The sequence below is a fragment of the Eschrichtius robustus genome, chromosome 3 (genome assembly GCF_028021215.1).
Source record: "Eschrichtius robustus isolate mEscRob2 chromosome 3, mEscRob2.pri, whole genome shotgun sequence".
Classification (NCBI taxonomy): domain Eukaryota; kingdom Metazoa; phylum Chordata; class Mammalia; order Artiodactyla; family Eschrichtiidae; genus Eschrichtius; species Eschrichtius robustus.
Genome location: NC_090826.1, coordinates 144,820,067 through 144,842,534, shown reverse-complemented (window position 1 = coordinate 144,842,534; position 22,468 = coordinate 144,820,067). Strand labels below are relative to the sequence as shown.

The 22,468-nt window shown below is 36.7% G+C and overlaps 1 protein-coding gene across 6 annotated transcripts in view; it reads right to left on the bottom strand.

The window, feature by feature from the left end:
* The window catches only part of HMCN1 (hemicentin 1), a 529,724-nt gene that overhangs the window by 133,316 nt on the left and 373,940 nt on the right, over nt 1-22,468 (bottom strand). For 5 of the 6 annotated variants that reach the window (XM_068541417.1, XM_068541420.1, XM_068541418.1 and 2 more), the window contains exons 53-63: nt 21,103-21,253; nt 19,571-19,765; nt 17,967-18,080; nt 13,492-13,679; nt 11,827-11,923; nt 5,560-5,721; nt 4,701-4,814; nt 4,385-4,587; nt 4,011-4,092; nt 3,770-3,901; nt 2,950-3,099 (exon numbers count right to left, since the gene is read on the bottom strand). In XM_068541417.1, coding sequence (XP_068397518.1) covers nt 2,950-3,099; nt 3,770-3,901; nt 4,011-4,092; nt 4,385-4,587; nt 4,701-4,814; nt 5,560-5,721; nt 11,827-11,923; nt 13,492-13,679; nt 17,967-18,080; nt 19,571-19,765; nt 21,103-21,253 — 1,588 coding nt within the window. The remainder of the gene's footprint in view (nt 1-2,949; nt 3,100-3,769; nt 3,902-4,010; nt 4,093-4,384; nt 4,588-4,700; nt 4,815-5,559; nt 5,722-11,826; nt 11,924-13,491; nt 13,680-17,966; nt 18,081-19,570; nt 19,766-21,102; nt 21,254-22,468) is intronic. The other variant, XM_068541419.1, reaches the window with a different exon arrangement.

The window sequence follows — 22,468 nt, the reverse complement described above, 5'->3', positions numbered from 1 at the left end:
CAGATGGCCAACAAACACATGAAAAGATGCTCAACATCACTAATTATTAGAGAAATGCAAATCAAAACTACAGTGACATATTACCTCACACCAGTCAGAATGGCCATCATCAAAAAGTCTACAAATAACAAATGCTAGAGAGGGTGTGGAGAAAAGGGAACCCTCCTACACTGTTGGTGGAAATGAAAATTGGTGAAGCCACTATGGAGAACAGTATGGAGGTTCCTCAGAAAACTAAAAACAGAATTACCATATGATCCAGAAATCCCACTACTGGGCATATATCTAGACAAAACTATAATTCAGAAAGATACATGCAGGACTTCCCTGGTGGCGCAGTGGTTAAGAATCTGTCTGCCAATGCAGGGGACACGGGTTTGATTCCTGGTCTGGGAAGATCCCACATGCCACAGAGCACCTAAGCCCGTGCGCCACAACTACTGAGCCTGCGCTCTAGAGCCCGCAAGCCATGACTGTTGCGCTTGTGCGCCACAACCACTGAGCCTGCGTGCTGCAACTGCTGAAGCCCACGTGCCTAGAGCCCATGCTCTGCAACAAGAGAAGTCACTGCAATGAGAAGCCTGAGCACCACAACGAAGAGTAGCCCGTGCTCATCACAAGTTTAGAAAGCCCGCGTGCAGCAACGAAGACCCAATGCAACCAAAAATTTTTTAAAAAAAAAATTATATTAAAAAAAAAGATACATGCACCCCTATGTTCATAGCAGCACAATTCACAATAGCCAAGACATGGAAACAACCTAAAGAAGATGTGGTACATATATACAAAGGAATACTACTCAGCCATAAAAAAGAATGAAATAATGCCATTTGCAGCAACATGGATGCAACCATGGCTTATCATACTAAGTGAAGTAAGTCAGAAAGACAAATACCATATGATATCACTTATATGTGGAATCTAAAATATGACACAAATGAACCTATCTATGAAACAGAAACAGAATCACAGACATAGAGAAGAGACTGGTGGTTGCCAAGGAGGAGGGGGTTGGGGGAGGGATGGAGTGGCATGCTGGGGTTAGCAGATGTAAGCTTTTATATATATTATAGAATGGATAAACAACAAGGTCCTACTGTATAGCACAGAGAACTATATTCAATATCCTATGATAAACCATAATGGAAAAGAATATTTTAAAAAAATGAATGTATATAGATGTGTACCTGAATCACTTTGCTGTAGAGCAGAAATTAACACAACATTGTAAATCAACTATACTTCAACAAAAAGAAATATTGATTAAAAAAAAGAAATAATGTGTAATAAAAATATTGATAGTAGTATAAGACAGAAACACATTTTAATTCTTTCTAAATAATTATAGTGGTGTGCTGGAGGCAGCTCACACCAGCTTGCCAGAGCCAATTTTGCACATCTTTCCTACTCCATGTTCGGTGCCATCATATTCGTACCTTGAAATGGGCCACTGTGGGAATACTTACACCATAGAAACTGACAAATGATTGGTTACAAATCAAGACCTTTTTGTCTGCAGAGTCAACTGTTAAACATTTACCAGCACATTGCTATATAATATCTCCAAATCTCATTTTAGTCGTCCAGAAGATGATAATAATTATATCAAATTTGTACAATTTAGAAGTTGAATCAAGAATGTAAATGAGACATCCTATAACAAGTATATAATATAGGAAAAGCACAGACTAGGCCCTATGTGTATATACAATTTCTACTCCTAAGACATAATAGCATATATAAAAAGTCTGGCAAAATGTTTGGTCACACCACATACCCCATGATTGGCATCTATTATTATTAGTGCATTAAACATAATTAAACATGCAATTTCTGACACTGAATCTCTGAATAGCAGTTTTTCCCTTTTTACTTCTGAAATCTTAAAGCATCACTAATAGGAGAAACCACTGTTACTCATCAACATCTTAATTTTTCTTTAATTTCAGTTTTTAGGTGGTGGGTTTTAACTAATCTTATTGTGATCACTTTGCAATACATACATATATCAAATCATTATGTTGCACACCTTAAACTAATACAGTGTTATATGTCAATTATATCTCAATAAAACTGGAAAAAAAATTTCAATTTTCTGGAGTTAGCTTTAACAGAGCATGCAACAGGTAGATAATATATATTCACAATTGCATTTATAGCTGATGAGAAATTCTTTTCAGTAACTATAATAAAATTGGAAAAAGCAAGCATTTCAACTTAGTGTCAAGTTAGACTTCCATTTCAATTTAAACATTAGGCCAAAAGTAATACCCCAAAGGTTTGCTGAAAATCAAAAGGATGCAAGTTCTCCCTGCAGTGCTCAATTCTATGCTGGAACATAGTAGATGTTAATTAAATATTTCTTGGATGAATCAATGCTCCTTATTCTCAAACCAAAATAGTATAAGATTCATGATTATTTAAGCTCACCTAATCCTTGGCCAGTAATTAGAACATATTTAATCTCTTCATGAGATAAATCTTACTTATCTATATAAATAGGAAGAGACCTATAGGCTTAGCATCAAAATAAGTTATTCCAGTTTTAAATAAACAAGTCATTCAATAGAATATATACTATAGGAAGGTAAACATTTCAGGAAACAAGAAAAAAAACAGATTTTGAAATTTCTGCTATTCTTTTCTCCACATTTATGTCCATTTTCATGAAAATACTATCTACTGGCAAATGTAGGACAGAAAATTGACAGTATTTTTTGTTTATCTAATGATGTAAGTCAAATCATTATGCTGTGCACCCTAAAGTTATACGGTTCTTTATATCACTTATATCTCAATAAATTGGAAAAGAAATAAAATATCCAAAACATGCAAAAAAGAGATATTTTGAATCAATTATAGATGATCTATTTAGACGTACACTTATTTTGTACTATAGATAGAATGTAATAAAGAAACTGAAGACAGATCAGAGTGTACCACACATACCTTGAATTGAAAGAATGTAATTTTTCTGTGCTTTTCCCTCCATATTTGATGCAATGCATGTATAGTTTCCACTGTCTGAATGCTGAGACCGGGCAATTTGGAGTTTGCTACCTCCCGACAAAATATGAACTTCAAGTGAGTCAGAATTTTCTAGAGGTAGAAACAAAGCAAAACAAAACATAAAAAAAGCTTTTATTTTAACATCTCTACAAGTCACTGTAAAAATGTCTTACTTTATGTGACAAATGCATTTTTTTAAGTTTTTCCCTTGTACTTTGATTTTAAAGGACAGCCTTTTTTTGAAAATGGAAAGGAGAAAAATCTCTGTAAAATGAAGAATCCTTTTGTAGGGCTTCCCGCGTGGTGCAGTGGTTAAGAATCTGCCTGCCAATGCAGGGGACACGGGTTTGAGCCCTGGTCTGGGAAGATCCCACAGGCCGCGGAGCAACTAAGCCTGTGCCACAACTACTGAGCCTGCGCTCTAGAGCCCGCGAGCCACAACTACTGAAGCCCGCGCGCCTGGAGCCTGTGCTCCGCAACAAGAGAAGCCACCACAATGAGAAGCCTGCGCGCCGCAATGAAGTGTAGCCCCCGCTCACCGCAACTAGAGAAAAGCCCGCGTGCAGCAACAAAGACCCAACGCAGCCAAAAATAAAAATAAATTAAAAAAAAAAATTATTTTGTAAGTTTATATTACAGTACATTAGGCTTTATGAACTAAACACAGCTATGTGCGTAATACTGAAAGTGTGCTAGTTTATTAACGTAGTGAATCAAGAGCAAAAGAAAACAGTCATAAAAAAATGCACAGCTACATTACCTATGGGTTTGTGGTTCTTTAACCATGCTATCATGGGAGGTGGGATTCCAGTGGCATCACATGTTAAAGTCACAGGATTGCTGATTGTCTCCACAATGACTTCTTTTTCAGGCCCTTCAATACTGGGTGGCACTGTAAAAAGACAGAAGAAAATCATGTGTACTCATTAAGTTAATTCAGGATACTTTCTTTCATTTGCATATCTGGGGGAAAAAGACTTATATTAGAGGCAGATGCTCACCATATACATTGAGGTGGAAATTTTTATCATCCCGTCCTGCTACATTTATAGCTCTACATACATACTGGCCTGTGTCAGATACCTAAAAGAAAAAGATACTATTGTATGTGCTCCATTAAGTTATAGATGACCAATCACACCGTTCGAGTGTAGATTAAATCATCAGTCATCTTTATGCTTAAATGCCCCAGTCCTAATTGCCTTCTACAATCCTGCTTTTTTTTAAATGAAAAATGAGGATAATGGCATTGATGATGTTATTTTTTAAATGAAAATAATTTTTCACTGTAGTAAGGGGAATATGCAACTTCCAATTCTCCCTTCCATAATCCCACCAAGGAGTCATGGCACACAAACAGGAATAAAAGATGCACCTCAGCTTTCGTGATGTGCAGCATTTGTCCATCGGCCAAAATCTCCAGCTGAGTAGACTCTGTTAGCATCCGCCCATTCTTATACCAGGTGATGACTGGAGGCGGGACAGCATTCGATTCACACTCCAATGACACTGAGGTGCCCTCTCTTACATTAACTACAGAAAGAGATTCGCTGCCATGATCTTTAATGCTTGGGGGCACTGAAGGAAGAAAATAAGAACAGAGGATTTTTTCTTCATAGAATGCTCAGATAGAAAATATCTAATACCAGTTTAAAAATGAAAAAAATCTTATGAAAAAAGTATAAGCAAACCATAAACAGTCAGGGAAACTTTTTTCTTGCTTTCACCAGCTTGGTTGATAGCTATACAAGTGTATTCACCACCATCAGATACCTTGGCCCGGATAATTTGTAAAGTTCGACCACCTGTGGGCAAATATAATGCAAACTGAAGTTTGGTACAGAGGTTGTTGTAATAACTACCTTAATCAATAAGATAAATAGCAAAATATATCCTTACCCTTAGAGGAAAATCTAAGCATAGATAGAAACATATAGAAGCATTTCATATATAAAATGAAAGAATTTAATCAGTTTCCTTAGATCCTCTCATTACTATTTATTCTACTTCCTTATAAAAGAAGAAATTAATAAACTTTTCTCTCCAGTAACCAAACATGGATAATAGAACTGTTTCATATAGATTCTAGTGAGCAAACCATAATTGTACTATAGTCAGTATATGTCAACAAGTATTTCTGGGTTTAAATCCCCCACAGTGCAGAAGTGGCTGTCCGTCTGTTAGTCTATCTACTGATATTAATCTATCCTCAAGGAGCTTTAGGATCGATTGAAAACAACCAGTGATTTTATCCAATGAAAGCACTATTTACTAGTCTATCACCCCCAAGTAATTGCTAAGCAGTTCTGTTCCTAAATTTCATAATTTCTTGAAGTAGACCTTGTTACTGTACATTCCCACTGAAATCATAAAGTCTTTACAGTCTTATCCTAATGGCCCCAAATGGCTGAAGAGAGGCATTTAATGTGAACAAATAAATGCAGCAAGACAAAAGTTTGGAAAGAGACTAAGTTGAAATGCAATTTGTATTAAAAATAAAGAAAAATGAGAAAGTGTTGCCCACTTCATAAAGAGTTCTAAGTTCCTTACCGGGCACAATGAGAGCATTTGTGTTTAGCTTGATAGGCTGTTCATTCTTGAGCCAGCTGAGATCAGGAGGTGGAAAACCGGAGACCTCACAGGTCAAAGAGATGAAATTGTTCACCACAACAGTGAGATTTTCAGGGTTAGGACCAATGACACTTGGAGGAACTATAATAGTAAATATATTAAGAGTGAAATATATTGGTATTAATAGTAAACATATTAAAAGTGAAAAGTGATATTATCAGTAATACATATTCCAATTTATTAATATAAGCCCAACCACTGTACTCTGCTAAAGTACTGAGTTAATGAGACTGTTAATTATTTACCTTTCTTCTTAGAATTCCCTAATGCCTTCATCAAACTCATGTCCATCAGTTTCGTTTTTCCCAATTGAAAACAATACTAGAATTTTCAGACAGAATTATTCTGCATTTTATTTGTAAAATGTAGTTGCCAGTTCCTAAGATGGTTTTGTCAATGTACACAGACCTAATACTGCTTTTTATTAAATACATTTGAATATTCTTGTTTTTAATATTATATCCTTAAAGTTTTTATTTTCTTGCTTATAGAAATAATAGAGTAGACCTGTTATTTTAGGGTATCTATCAATAAATTATACAGGTTATTTCAACAATGTAAATCATTGGCTTTCAAGATAAGCAGAAAATTTAAGAAATAAGCAATACAATGGCTTATTGTTCAAAACCAAAAAAGAATTCCAAAAGCAAAAGCAGTACAGAGAAAAAGTGGAGTAAAAAAAGCATAAGATTAATAATGCAATGCCAATTATGCATGTTAAAACACATGCAGATGGAATAATAGATTTTTTTACAAGAACACATGCATGTGGAAGGAATAACATCATACATATTTGAATGGTTTCTATGTGGGGGGTGGGAACTGGAGCGAGGAATGAGCATAAAAATGAGTGAATACATTAATGAATGAAAACATTAATAAATAAAGGCAGAGGTGGGTTTTGCTCAGGCCAATGAAGATAGTAAGACATGAAGTAAAGAACACAACTAATGTAACACTCTATTATTATATTATACTCTCTATGTTACATTATACTCTTTTATATTAAGACTGAGGTCTTCAAATAGCATCAAAAACAAAAGCAAAAGATCAAAAGGCAAAACTGCTTTTTAAATTTTACTCTACATGGTTTTTTTATCCACCAATTTTCATATTCATTCATTCACTCATTTATCAAATATTTATTAAATACCTACTGTATTTCAGATGTGCTAAGTGCTGATACAGTATGAAAAATGCAATAGATAATATCTATAAAGAATTAATAATTTGGTGATAGTGACAGACATTGAACAAAAAATAACAGCTAACATTTTTTTGAGTGGTTATGCTGTGCCAGGCACTGAACTAAACGCTTCATGTATACCATTTCATTGGAGGCTCAGAAACCTTATGTGTTAGATACAGTTCTTATCCTCTTATTTATTAGAGATGAGCAAGCTGAGACAGAGAAAGCTTAGCATCTTGCCTAAGGTTTCACAGTTAGATACTGGAAGAAACTGGAAGACTGATGTCTGGCTCTAGAGCCCTGTTCTTAGCCATTGTCCAATACTGCCTAGTAATTACAAGTGTGATGAGTGTGAGTGTCAATCAGAAGAGTAGGGTGACAACAGGGAAACAACCTAGTTTGGGGGTCAGGAGGAAGAAGTGACATTTTAAAAGATGCTGAAGTATGACCAGGAATAAGCTAAGCGGAAGACAGATAATGGATGTGTCTTTCAGAAAGAAGGCATGGCACATACAAAGGCCCAAATGGGGAAAAGAACATGGCACCAGAAGGCTGACATGACCAGAGTCTGAAGAGCAAGGGTGCTGGGGAGTAAGGTGGAGAAGGCAAAGATTAAAGGACTAAATAGTATAAAATCCTAGAGGGTCTTCTGGGCATCATTAGAATGCTGAAATAACAGCCTAAGGAAAGGAAAGCAGAAGAGTGGCTTACTAAAAAATTAGCTTAAAAGGTATCAATCTGGCCACAGTGGAGGGAACTGGTGAGAAGGCTAGAAGGGACTCAGAAAGACCAGTTAGGAGACTATTGCTATAATAAGTGCAAAAGATGATAGTGCTATGCCTAGGATGGTGTCAGAAAGGACAGGAAAGTGAGTGGATCCAGAATATTACGTAGGTAGAATATTTAGGACTCAATGCTTTGGGGGTGAGGTTTAAGGAGGAGGAGGAATCAAGGATGACATTCATTTTACTGGCTCAAACAATGCGAAGATGGTGATGCCGTTTACTGAGACAGAGATCCCTGGAGGAGGAACACATTTTTGGGAAAAGGTAATGAGCTCAGTTATATACACATGGTCTTAGAGTGACTATTAGGCATTTGTGTCAATAAGAAGTACAGGACTTCCCTGGTGGTGCAGTGGTTAAGAATCCGCTTGCCAATGCAGGAGACACGGGTTCGAGCCCTGGTCCGGGAAGATCCCACATGCCGCAGAGCAACTAAGCCCGTGTGCCAAACTACTGAGCCTGTGCTCTGGAGCCTGCGAGCCACAACTACTGAGCCTGTACGCCACAACTACTGAAGCCCGCGTGCCTAGAGCCCGTGCTCCGCAACAAGAGAAGCCACCGCAATGAGAAGCCCGCGCACTGCAGTGAAGTCACCCCCACTCACCGCAACTAGAGAAAGCCCCCGTGCAGCAACGAAGACCCAACGCAGCCAAAAATAAATATAAAAAAATAATAAATTAAAAAAAAAAAATAAGAAGTACATTTTTGAACAGAAGAGTCCAGAGTTCCTGAGGCGGCCCTGGCTGAAAATAAAAATTTGGAAACTATTTTGCACATAGATGGTATCTGAAATTTGGGAATTCATGAGACCACATAGGAAAAGAGTGGGAAGAATAAAGTCTAGAGCTTGGAAAACTAAAGTGTAATAGTCAAGTAGAGAAGGAGGAACTGGCAAAGACAACTGGGAATGCGAGACTGGAAAGGCAAGATATCAATAAGGGGTGTGGGCATCACAAAAGCCAAAGGAAGAGAATTTTTGAAAAACATAGTCAAATGCTCAAGAATGTTGAATGCTCAGAAGTAAGAAAGATAAAGCCTGAAAATGCCTGTTGGACTTCTGATGTCATTTCATGAATTCAGTGAGCAGTTTCATTGGAGTTGGGGTGAAATCCGGTGAGCAGTGGTGGGAGGAGTGAGGAAAAGGAGACAGTAAATACAAACGGCTGTTAGAGAAGGTTGCTTTGAAATGGGGGAAAAAGAGAAGGAGGCCGCTGAAGAGAAAGACTAGGTCTAAGGGAGAGTTGTTTTGGGTTTTTTTTGTTTGTGTTTTTGGTTTTGTTTTAAGAGGCAAGAGACGAGTAAATTTAAGTGCTCTTGGGAAGGAGCCAGTAAAAGTGTGAATTTCAATACTGGAGAGGAAGAGAGGAGATTGTGAGATTTTTGAGGAGGCGGTCACCAGGGATGTAGAGTCAAGTCAGTCTTTAGAAGGTAGAGGAATGCTCCCATCTTGTGTTGTAACGGAAGGAAGAAATGGCAGCATCACATGCAGCTAATATTCTCATTTTGATGGTAGGAATTTGAAGTGGTTTCAGCCATATGCCTTCTCTTTTCCCTGTAAAACAGGAGGTAAGGGCACTGACTGAGTGAAAGTGAGAGGCGACTGTGATTGACTGAATGTTTGTGTCCCCCCAAAATTCATATACTAAAGCCCTCTCAGTGTGGTTGTATTTGAAGATGGGGCCTTTAAGGAAGTAACGAAAGATAAATGAGGTCATAAAGATGGGGCCCTGATCCTACAGGATTATTGTCTTTATAAAAAGAGACACCTGAGAGCTTCCTTGCTTCCTCTGTCCATGCGTGCTCAGTGGAAAGGCCTTGTGAGGACAAAGCGGCCATCTGCAAGCGAGAAAGAGCCTTCACCAGAAACTGAACCCTGCTGGAACCTTGATGTTGGACTTTCCAGCCTCCAGAATGGTGAGAAAATAAACTCCTATTGTTTAAGCCGTGCAGTCTCTGGTATTTTGTTAATGGCTGCCTGAGCTAAGACAGGGGCCACCTGACATTCAAGAAGGTATGAGTCACTATGGAGTAGAGCCATGAAGAGGCAGTATAATGGGCTCATTTCAAGCGGGATCTATGAATTTATCATAACACCAATATTCCTGACACCAAGAGTTCCTCTAGCCGTAGTTAGCTACCCAGGTGCAGGTATGGAATTCAGTGAGAGGTAATACAGAAAAGCAGCTAAGTTTAAAGCCTCTGGAATCAGACTACCTGAGCTAAAATCCTGGTTCTGTATTTGCCAGCTGTGTAACTTTGGGCGTGTTACTTAATCTCACTGAGCCTCAGCTTTTTTTATCTGTAAAAGAGGTATAAAATAGTACCAACCACCTGGGGTTATTGAGATAATTAAGTAAAATAACATATATAAAACACCTGGCACAGCACCTGGTCGGTATCAAGCAGTCAGTGTGTTGTGTTGTTACATGCAGAGTTGAGCCTTTATTGAGCAAGAGCGCTGAGAAGGCGTGGGCTAAGAGAAGTGATTGATGTGCTGGTCCATGAAAGTTAAACTGGATGTGAAGGCAAGTAAAGACACAGAGGGTTGAAAAAAAACTGGGAGGTCCACAGACTGAAGGTTAGGGTCCAAAAGAAACAAGCGATATTGTACAGGGAGATAACAAATGGTGTGGTTTTAAGTGAAAACAATTTAAATTGTTTCTCCCCCACGTGAATTTTCCAATATTTAAGTATGGGTTCCTGGCTGCAGGCAGGAGCTCAAGACACTGTGTTAACCAGTAAAAGAGAAACCCCCCCCCTCCTGAACTCCAATTCTCAATAGTAAACACGAGTGGCTTCTGCCTCTCAAGTCACACAAGGCTCCTACTTCAGGTGTTTTTCCTATGCATTACAAAGAGGAAATGGATATGAAGGAAATATAATAAAGGAACAACAAATATTTATTTAGCAACTACCATGACTCTAGGCTAGGTTTAGGAAGACCAAGGTCCGTAAGAAATGACCATTTGCCTACAGCATTTATAATAAAGTTATGGGATAGAGGTGAAGATACAGACGTATAAAGATAACAAGGTAGCATATGTAACTGCTAAAACTGGGGTATTTACAAGATGCTTTTGATCACATAAAGGAGGAAAAATTAATTCTGCCTTGTGGAATCAGGAAAAATGATCAACATTTTTATGTTTCAACATTTATTCTACTGTACTTTACAGATTAGATTACAAATTAGATTACAGATTACTTTAGATTACTTAGATTAGTACAGTATACTTTCACAATGATTATATTTGTTTAATTTATTCTTCCGGGGAATTCATAACACATTTCTTCTATTTTGGTCAGATTTACTCAAAAAAAACTTGCTAAGCACTGGGAATAAAAAAAGATAAGAGTGCTTCAAATATCTGTTACACAAACACCAAACATTGCTAGACATCAATACTCCCTACGTATCACACCAAAAAAGAATATCCATTATGCTAAATAAAAGTCTTTTGAAGGAAGAAATTTTTCACTAATGTCAAATTTCAGCTATTTCCAAAATGAGCTAGAATTTTGTATATGAATCACGTGTTTAAAGAAAATCTTTTATAATAATTGTTCAGCATTTCCAATATTCTGGAAGCAGCTGTGCATGATGAAAATAAAACTATTTATGGCAGACATCTAACTGCTTTTTTAGCAAAAAGTTAGTATTTATGGAGTGTCTAGCATTTATTGAGAACTTAGAGTCTAATAAATAAATTAGGTGTACTGATGGTTTTCAGGAATTATTTAACTCTATAAAGTTACTCTTTCGTCTTCAGTAAGTATATTACGTACCGGAGGGTGTAACTCAACATGAATTCTACAATTGAGGACAGAAACTGGTTCCAAGCAGCCCCAGTGGGTAAATTTTTATGGGTAGAAGAGCTACATTTGGTTCTAACTTGATATAAACTTGTAACCTTTGGGATTTCAAATTGTGATTTTTTTTTTTTTTTTTTTTTTTTTTTACTTTTAAATATGTAGGAGTAACTATTTTTTCTTAAGGGACTGAAATAATATAAAAACAGACTCCCTAAAAGATTTGTACTTTATAAATCGCACCAGCTGTGGTAGAAAGAAAGAAGGGGAAAGGTTGAATGAATGCAGGCTCCACACATTGTTCAAGTTAAAAAATGCAAAATAAGCCTACATAATCTAAAATACAGTTTTCCTGCTTTTCCAAGCATACTCTAACAGATGTTTTTGGAACTGAGCTCTTACCATGAACATTGAGGTTAAAATATTTTTTGGCACTTCCAGCTGTGTTCTCAGCAATACACACATACCTGCCGATATCTGTTATTTGAGTGTTTAGAATCTAAGGGAAAAAATGAAGAAATGCCAACTGAAATTTTTTTATAAAGCAACTTGTCAATTTTTGAGAATAAACAATACATACTCTTTCTAGCTAATGCCAGATAAGCATAGGAAAAAAATTTTGTACATAATAGTGCTGATGCTGGTTTTTATTAGTCAGGTCAATCAAATAAATATTTATAAAGATTCCTAATCAGAAAAGGCAAATTTATACATACTTGTATATTGGCTATGAAAAGTCCCAAATCATTCTCCCACTTTCCTATCTACATCCCTGGCAGTGTGACCGTGAATCTTCTCCCATCAGGGAGTGGAGTAAAGATGTAGAATTTGTGTTGGCCTTGTGACCGGCTTTGACCAGTAGAGCATGATGGATGTGACAGTCTTCCATTTCAAACCTAGACCATGTGCACCCTGCCACCACCACTGTGTGAGGAAACCAGGACTAACCTGCTGGAGGGTGAGAGATCATGTGGGAAGAGTCAGCCTCGTTATTGCAGCTGAGGTCCCAGATACGTACAAGAGCCCAGCCAAGATCAGCAGAGCCACGGATTCAATCCACAGCATGCAGACACTTGAGTAAGTCTTGCCGAGACCAGAAGAATCACCCAGCCAACCAGAAAGCTTGTGAGCTAAATAAATGCTTATTGTTTTAAGTTGTTTGGAGTGGTTTGTTTTATGTAGCAAGAGTTAGTTAATATAGCAGTTATATTTTCTTTTTTTTATTTTACAGAAATTTCTATCCATCTATATATCTTTTGGCCCTAGCCAACAGAAATATTTAAGTATTTAGATAGAGGTTGTATGAGCATCAAAAAGAAATAGTCATGGTGTTCAGAAGATACTTTGAGAATTAAAGGTTATTTACAAGCAGTGAAACTCATACTTTTTTTTTTTTTTTTTAATAAAGAACTCCATGGAATAGGTCCTGTGTTGGATACACTGATGCTTAGATTCTTGGGCCTATACAACATCATTCATGTTTGGGAAATAATTTCTTAAGTTGCATCCTAACAAAAGAGTTGGTGTTATTTCTACAAGTGCCTATCTTCCTTTTAAGACCCTTGAAAAGAAAAATATAGACATGCCCATTAGTGAACAACAACTCAGGATATTTATGTGGTTTCCATTATTATTTATTATCAGTTCTTTGCCAATAGAGGACAAATCTTAATCTACAGGGAATCTTAAACCATCTAGAATTTAATCATCAGAAATCTGCAATGGAAAGAATTGTAATAATTTGGTTTTTATCACAGAGGCCATATTGTAGTAAATTTAGGGGTGTGTGTGTGTGTGTGTGTGTGTGTGTGTGTGTGTGTGTGTGTGTGGTGTGCTGAATGTACAGATAACCTCTGGAAGAATTCACACAAAACTGTTAACGGTGGTTACCTTTGATAGTGAGAAAAGAATGAGTAAGAAGAATTTTATTTTATATATCCTTTTTATGATTAGTTATTTTTGCCAATATTTATAAACCAAGACAAACTATTTTTAAAAGCAAAAAAGACAATTATTATAAAATACAAAGTCAAATCGCTATTTTTAAATTAGATTTTTTACTTTTACCTGCAGAATTCTTCCATTAGATAGAAATTTATGATGCTCATCTTCTAGCAAGAACTGCCCATCTTTTTGCCAGGAATTTCTCGGCGTGGGGCTGCCACTGGATAAACACTCCACCAGCATGCTCTTGTTCACCAGCACGGTGACCTCTTCAGGGAGATCGCTGTCTGCTCCCTGGATAACTGGCGGCACTAATAAGTGATTGCAACAGAGAGATAACGACAGGAAACAGGGTCTTTTCTAAATTATTCTAGTTTTCTGACAATTTTAAAAAGTTTGGGATAATAGAGGAACAAAAGTTGAAGAGGAATTCATGATTCTGAAGTAACACTTTACACTAATAAATTAGGGGGGGTGATAAATCTATGTGAATTTGGGTTTATTCTCTTCCCTTTCTTTACCTATCCTGGACTAACCCCTCCCATAGTTTCCTTCGCATTTAGGTTAATCCCGATTCTTCCCCAATATATCTTGTCTAGTTTCTCTCTCAGCCCCTTCCATGGTGCCCTCTGGGTTTGCAAGCACACATGCAAGTGGCATCTGCACAAATTAACAGTTAAGTCTACTTGGTCATCTAGACAAGCCAGGTAAATCTTTAAAGTGTATTTGAAATGTACAGGTTTGGTCTCATTTGCAAGGGAATTGTCTGGGCTACTCAAAAGTGTGTTTCCCCAGCCTCGGTATCAGTGGAATCACGATAGGCATCACCTGGGAGCTTGGCTAGAAATGCAGATTTTGGGGTCTGACTGAGCCTTCTTTAGTTGGCATCCCTAGGAGAGCCAAAGAAGTTTGTGTTTTAACAAACTCTCCACGTGACCGTTATGCATGCTAGAGTTTGGGAAGCCATGCTCTAGATCTTTCTACATATTTTCATTCTCATTTAAAACAATAATACAGAATCAATCCAGGTTCATGCCCACCTGATGTTAGACTAGTCAGTTATGAAAAAACACATACTATCTGTAGAATTTTTAAAAAAATGGAAATGTTAAACCAGGAATGCATGTGTTGGCTGGTTTTATAAACGTAGAAATTCATTTTCAAAACAAATAATCACTTTGTTTTGTTTTGAAAGCTTAGGTATTTTGTTTTACTCTCTTAAAATGTACCATATCTTTATCAATCAGTAAAGAATGTATGTTTAATGCAGATGCCTTCTTGTAGTGTTTGGGTCTCTCCAAAACTAAATTGAAAGTCTATAAAGCAAATAATCAAGGCTACAAGGCCCCATAATAAAATTTCAGTGTTATTTTGAATGCAAACTTTCACATTCAAAATTAGATGATTTTTGCTGTACTTTAGATAACATAGAATATATAGCTTGAACTGCAGATTAGTAAATAATAAACTTGAATTTCAGATTAAATGAGGCTGTCAGTACCTCCACACCATGAAAACTAATCAAATGAAATGTTGGGACATAAAGATTCAACGTTTTCTTCAACTTTTACCTGGAGCTGAATCACGAGGAGCTACCAGGAGATGCACTACAGGCCCAAGGTCTGACCTGTAGAGGCCTCCACCAAAGCTCTTTGCTCTGACCTGCCCTCCAGCTGGATTACACCTCTCAGAATTGTTCTTAGTGGCACTTAGGAGGTGAGCATCAAACATTGTGAAGTATTCCTAATTTAGACAGACTTTGTGGGCTGTTTTTCTTGCTTTGTTCGTACTTCTCTAAACTCGTCTCCAACATGCTTTCCAACTTCCTCCGAATTAAAAAGAACAGACTGAAGACATAACATCTCCCTTTGACAACCAATCCCTAAATTCCATTTCAATTTAACCAAATTCCAGTTCTTCCCAACCTATAGTATCTTGCTACTGTATCAGATCCTTCCACTCAGTCCTAAACTAAATTCCTTCCAAACTTAGGTCAAATTAAGCCAGGTGGTCTAAGATATTCCTTCACTGCTCTTGATGATGTTAGCACTGATTTTAATTGTCTTCTTATCACTACCTTGTAGACTTTCAAATCTATGTTGATGACCCATCCCACCCTAGTTTCACCTCTACCCCACTTCAGCCAGCCACAGACTGTCATACCTTGGACCATTCAACATAAACACTTCTGCCCTTTGCAAGTGCATAAGCTCCCTGAGGAAGGTCTGATGTCTACGGCATTCACTGCTGTATCCTCAGTGCCTGGCACAGTGCCTGGCACACAGTGAGTGATCAATAGATATTCGTCAAATAAATGAATTTTGAATTCTTGTGTTTTCTCTATTTCACATCTTTTCAGGCTTCCTTCATAAGCTGGCTTTTTGTTTGTGCTGAAAACTCTAGCCCTTCCACTCCTCCCCCTTACAATCAATCTATCAGCCTTCCTGCAAGCCCATTTTTCCTCTTCTTCTGCCTAGGTCTCAGAGTGGGTCATTTCAGTGATGCTCTGTCTCACTGCACATACTATGACCCTTACCCGCCAGTGCTTCCACAAAGCGTACCTTTGTTACCTTGTGGCACTGCCTCCATGGCTCCCCTCTCCCCACCCTTACGTCGCATCAACTGTTTTTTCTACCTCTGAACCTGGGCTAATGAGGGTGGGTGCAGAAAGCTATGACTAAGCCAAATAGCTCCAACTTCAGTGTCTGACTGTCTATCACACCCCCCATAGTGGCAATCTCTAAGGTTCTCTGTTTTCCACTGGCCCAAATACCAGCCCTGCCACTGTCCTTCTTCTTCTCATACTTAACGCAAGGACTAAATACAGTTGATACACGTTCCCACGTATCCCTTCCTACCATTCCAAGGTATGGCAATTCACTACCATGAAAGGCTAGTTGACCCCTCTCGGTTTCTTGATTGCATTTTTCCCCTGTTCTAGAACTTGCTCCATCAATCCTTGCCCCCTCCTCCCATCAACACACGTACTTGAAACTTTAACTTGTCTCTTTCTGTTGGATCATTTTCCTTGGTCTGTAAGCAAGTTCAAATCTCTCTCAAATATGTTTTTTCAAACAAGCTCTTTGCTTAAAACTCTATTTCATCTCTTCCTGCCTCTTCAAAATGTCTTAGGAGTACTCTGTGTTTGTTTCCTTTTCTTTCTGATTATTTGCTCGATATTTATCCTTTTGTTCTGTGGCTTTCTAGCACACCATACTATACATAAATTGATCTTCAGAATTTCACTAATGATTTCTTAGTTTCAAATGGCCTTCTCCCCCAGTTTTTATTTTCTTAAACTTACTTTAGCATTCCATACTAAACCCACTTCTTGATAACCTTTTCTAGGCCTTGCATAGGTGATATGGTAGTTTACTACTTTTCATTAACTCCTCAGATTGTTTCTCCTCTATTTTCTTTTCCCTGTCTCCTACTTGTAAATGATCCCACAATGATTTTTTTTTTTTTTTTTATCTTCTCCTAAGCTATCTATGACCCTTTCTGTTGGAAATCTCATGCCTTTGAATATCACCTGTTTGCGGATAACTCTCAACTCTATATTCTTAGTTCAATTCTCTCTCCTGTGTTGTAGTTCCATATTTCCAATGTCTCATTCAACATCTTCCTAAGTATCTTGGTATCATGCCAAATTCAATACGTCCAAAACAAAATTGACTTCCTTCTTCCCAAGTTATGTTGTTTTCCCAAATCTTCTATTTTTATTGCTCTTGCTATAATTTTCTTAATCACCCAGGATAAAAATCTCAGTGTCATCTGATACTCTCAGATAAGTGCCTAATGCTTCATATCACTTAATCACTTTCTCTGTAAAATCTTTCATACCAACTGCTTCCTATACATTCCTACTGCTATTTCTCTAGCTCATCTCCTTCTCATGGAAGCATCTATTTATTCCTGCTTCTAGTAAAATCACCTTTCTTTTCCCTTAAAGGTGCAATACTTCTTCTACTCTCAGTCCCTGCATTCATAATATGACTGTGATCCAAGGGTGGACATATGTATTACGCCTTATCAATTAGGCCTCTTGGCCTCTGTAATTGGTTCAGAAATGGATACGTGAGTCATGCTTGGCCAGTTAAAGCCATGGAAATCCAATTCTGGGATTTCAGTTGTAAATACTGGATAAGAAAAGCTTTCACTTTGGATGTGAAACTAAGAAGATGTAGGATTATAGAGTTTCCAGGGGCCCACTTGCTATCCAAAGGGATTCCCCACCTGAGAGTGATGCTAACAGAGAAAAACAAAGCCAAGAGAAAGAGAAAGGTAAAGTTTGGTGGACCTCTTTTGAGCCATAGAAGTCAGATATGACTATAGCCAGCTCTACTCTGGGACTTCTCAGGTTCCTGAATCAGTGATTCTCTCTCTCTCTTTTTTTTTTTAAGCTAGTTTGTTATTTGATACTTCAGGAGTCCTAACTAATGTGCTTTCAATTTGTATAAGGCAGCTCCCTGGGAAAGCTATCGGTTTCTGATTATGTCTCTAAAATGCTTAGTGCAACATCATGCAAACATGAGTTCCTCAAAAAACTTTTGAGTGAGAGAATGCAAAACAAACAAAAAAACGAACGAAAAACTCACAGAGTACACGGACATCATACTGAAGGGAATCTTCTCCAGCCTCATTCACAGCCACACACATATATCTCCCAGCATCTTCTACTTTAGCCCGGGGAATCTGTAACACTCGCCCTCCTGAAAGTATATCCCAATACATATTTTTACTTCTCTAAATCTTAGAGTGAAAGTGATCATAAACAGAGATATAATTTTTCAGGTCTAATGACTTCCTTACATTTCCTTTCAAGGCTCTTACTTCATCCAGTGTTTCAGTGTGAATCCCACATACCACATTTAGGACAAACACTGCATTATTGAAAAGTGACCCAGCATATGAATGAGATCTCCTGAGAACTAAATAGCTTGTACAGAGCAAGGGAGGACTGTCGCTCCATGGCCCTCTCACATTCCATGTGGAATGTTGCTATGTGGTGACTTCTTGCTTTTACAGTTTTGAACACATGTAAAAGAAGTGTACACTGTTGGAGGCAAGTACTGATTTGAGAAAATAATAGCCAAGGATATAAAAGGTATAAAGTATACCTTTATACATATGATCTTGAAAGAATAACTGTGTAGTTTTAAACTTTTCATGTTGCTGTAATATCAAACTTAGAGAAAAGTCGCAATAATTATATTAAAAATTTTACCTGCGTTTATCAATAATTTGTATTTCAATCCAATTGTTTGATCTCTGTCATAGAAATGTACATATTAACTTTATTTATATATATAAATGAGTAATACTCTCAAATGATTCAGAAAAAGATAGAGAGTATATTGGAGACATGATGCCCCTTCATCCCTAAATATTCATAAATATGTATTTCATTAAAACAAGGTATAATGATCAAAATCAGAAAATGTAAAATCCGTGAAAAAAGTACTATTGAACCATAGTCCATATTCAAATTTCACTATTATTACAATATTGTCTTTAATAGCTATTTTTCCCCAAGCCCAGATCCAATTTAGGATCACATGTAGTTGTCATTTCTATCTAGTCTCTTTTCTTTTTTTGCCAAGATATTTTTTTATTTAATTGAGATGAAATTTACATACATTGGAAGGCACTGGGCTTTAAGTGTACAATCTGATAAATTTTGACAAGCCTATTTGAATGTTTGCTAAAAGTAAATAGAAGCCTTGAAAATATGATTTTTCCACAATTTAAAGATCTCCTTTTCCATCGATAAACATGTAATAACTAAAATATTTGAAACTAAAATCTTCACTACTGATTTATGAGAAATGCATTTAATAAACTGAGTAATAACTATTTGCAAATGTATTCTAGAATTTATCATTAATAATGTACAGAAACAAAACTGATTATTTCATCACACTATTTAGAAAAATGGAGGCACAAGGGAGCCAAAGGACTTTCTTGATTTGATAGAATGATCGCATAGTAGATATGAAAATTAACTAGGTATTCTATCCTATGTCAGATTCTCAGCCTAGACTCTCCTAGCTTGAAGCTACATAGATACCAATGGCATTCAGTATCCTGTGTCAGTTAAATTACAAGGCCAGAAAGTCAATCAATTTGACTGGTCTAATAAATGAGAAGAAACACATTTGACAGAGATTCAGATTTTCACCCTGTTCCTAGCAATCTTTACCTGGTAAAATCAATACTCTATCACTTGAGGTCAGAGGGTGGCCATCTTTATACCATGTCAGTGTAGGAGGAGGAGCAGCGTTTGTCTCACAGTAAAGAGAGATGGGATTGTTGATGATCACATCCTTGGCTTCACCACTCCTGCCAGTATCCAGCATGTTTCCTATTTCCCAGAGCTTGTGAAAACTTGGAGGAACTATGGAGAAAAGACATGAAATTTTGGACTCATGTAAATGACAGTGTCAATCCACTAAAGAAAGATCTTGGCGGTATTTTCCCAAGAGTGATTTGTACATGTAATAAATTAGACAATGTGAAAATATTTTCAAGTACTTATACACCTACCAACTTAGCCCTTGGCTAAAAAAAGTAGCAGACAGAAGTCAGAGCTGGTTCTCCAGTGGAAGAGCAAGAAGTATGGAGCTCAGAATGCTGTGCTCATGCTTTGCTCTCCATTCCTGTTCAAAGGCTCTAGCATTTAGAAGATAAAATGTCCTGCTCTCAGGAAGGACCTACTATAATAAACATGACTAAAGAATATGATCATAGCAGGGAAAACTAATTTTGAGAAATCATTAAAAAATACTGGCTCAATAGAGCATTTCCCAATGATTTGTCTTATTCAGAAAACTAAAGAAGTTATGCAGCCAAGATGAATAAGTCTATTAAAAAATATAATGGGACATTCTCAAAGTTTTCTGGGTGACAAGTATGAACTTTCTAGAAGGTAATTTGCCTGTACATCAAAAGCACTGCAAAAGTGTATAACACTTGACCTAAAATTTCCATCATTAAGAACTTATGAAAAATAAAAAATGTGCAAAAGTTTTAGGTATAAAGATGTTCAATGAAGCATTATATATGAGTAGTAAAAGCTTGGACACACCCAGACATTCAACAATAGGAGTCTGGTTAAATAAATATTTGGATACTCAACTGATAAAACAGGTATAGTTATTAAAAATCATGTTGAGAGTAATAATATCAACAATAATAGCAAATATCATTTCTTAAGCATTTTACTAAGAGTTTTATATACTTTATCTTATTTAGTACTCACCACAATTCTACAAGGCATTAATTCTAAAAGTGAGAAAATGGGGTTTAAAATATTTAGGTAACTTGCCCAAGTCACAAAGCTTGAAGGCGCCTAAATCATCATTCAATTCCAAGTGTGACTACTTTAAATTCTGATATAATGTTACATTAGCTTTCTGATAAACTTCATGATATAATGTTAGGGGAAAGCTAACGTAACAGAGAAGTATGTATTGTGTGATCCCAATTTATAAATGAACTATACATTTACAAAAATATATCAGAAGGAAACACATAAAAATAACTGAGGTAATCCCGAATGATGGGATTATTTTCTTCTTTGTTAATTTCTTGAGTCCAAGTTTTCAATAATGAATTTATATTATTGTCAACAGAAAAAAAACACTATTTAAAATAAACCAAGTCAAATCTCTTTTTCATTGCTTTGCCAGATCATGTAAATTAAATTACATACAATAAACATATTAGTATTACCTTGTATATTCACATCAAAATCCAGCTCATCTTCACCTGCGATATTAGACGCTATACACGTGTATCGTCCAGTGTCTGATATTTGAGCCTCCCTGATTTGAAGTGTGTGTCCACTGCCAGGAATAGTAACATGATCATCTGCTTTAAGGGGCTGTGATTCAATTATAATAATGTTATCATTAAGTACTCCAGTAAATCCTCTAGGGCACCATGCAGTTGAGAGTTTTTATGATTCTTTAATAAGTAAAAATAAAAATTTAGGTGAAATACTCAAGACAACAATAACAATTTACTTTGAATAAGCTGACTGTTTTTGAGTAATCATGTCTTTATTTATTGAAAACTGAAATTCCTATAGTGTACATGTGTGCCAGGTGTTTCTGGGTGGTGCATTTATAAATTATTTATGATGAAAAATGTTCTTAGGTGCCATAGCCATTTATCCATGTTGCAGAAAAAGAACTTCAGCTGATCCCACATTGTAGTAAAAAAGTGTATCTTTTCTTACTATTTTGTAGCAAATGCTAGAGTTTTATAATGAAAGACTGAAGGCATTAGCATAGTCTGATTTGATTTAAAAATCACTATTGCTCATTCAGAAACATCATTACTTCATAAATGAGAAAATTTAACCTAGATATATTTATATTATGATGTTTTATTGAAAACATTAACGACATTTAATAGGACATTTCTCATCTTCTAAACATTTCCGAATATACTAAATTCCCTCTTATTCCTTGAAAATTTTAGTTCCTGGCTCACTGTTACTCCTTCCAATGATACTCTTCTCATAATTCTTGGTGATTTCATTACCCACATAGACAGTCATCCAATGCTTTGTGCTCTCAGCTCCTTGACCTCCTCTCTATTTTTTTTTTTTGCCCCAACACTCTCTCAGCCACTCAATAGGAGAGTCATACCTAGAACTTATAATTACCAATAATCACATCTCTTCAGAATCTCAGTTTCAAGTTCTCACCTTCTGACCACCACCTCTTAACTTACTAACTCTTTTCCTTTAGAATCCCAACTCCCATAATATTTTGATCCCATGGGAGGACCCAAAATTCACTGAACTTGCAGTCTTTTCCCTATCACTCACTCTCCTCCTGACCCAGAGAAGGTCTATTATGGCAATCACTCCTTGTATAAACTACTATAAAAAAATCAACTCCTTTGCCCCCTCTCCCTTTATTTTATTCCCCTGGCAAAACTGGTTAATACCAGTTTCTGTCCATTCTGAACATCCCCTGATCTACTCAAGAACATTCCTCCAGCAACTGTGTCCTCTCTCATGTGAGTCATCATCAATTGCTTTCTATCCACTGGATGATTTCAATGTATATACAACAGTATAATTTCC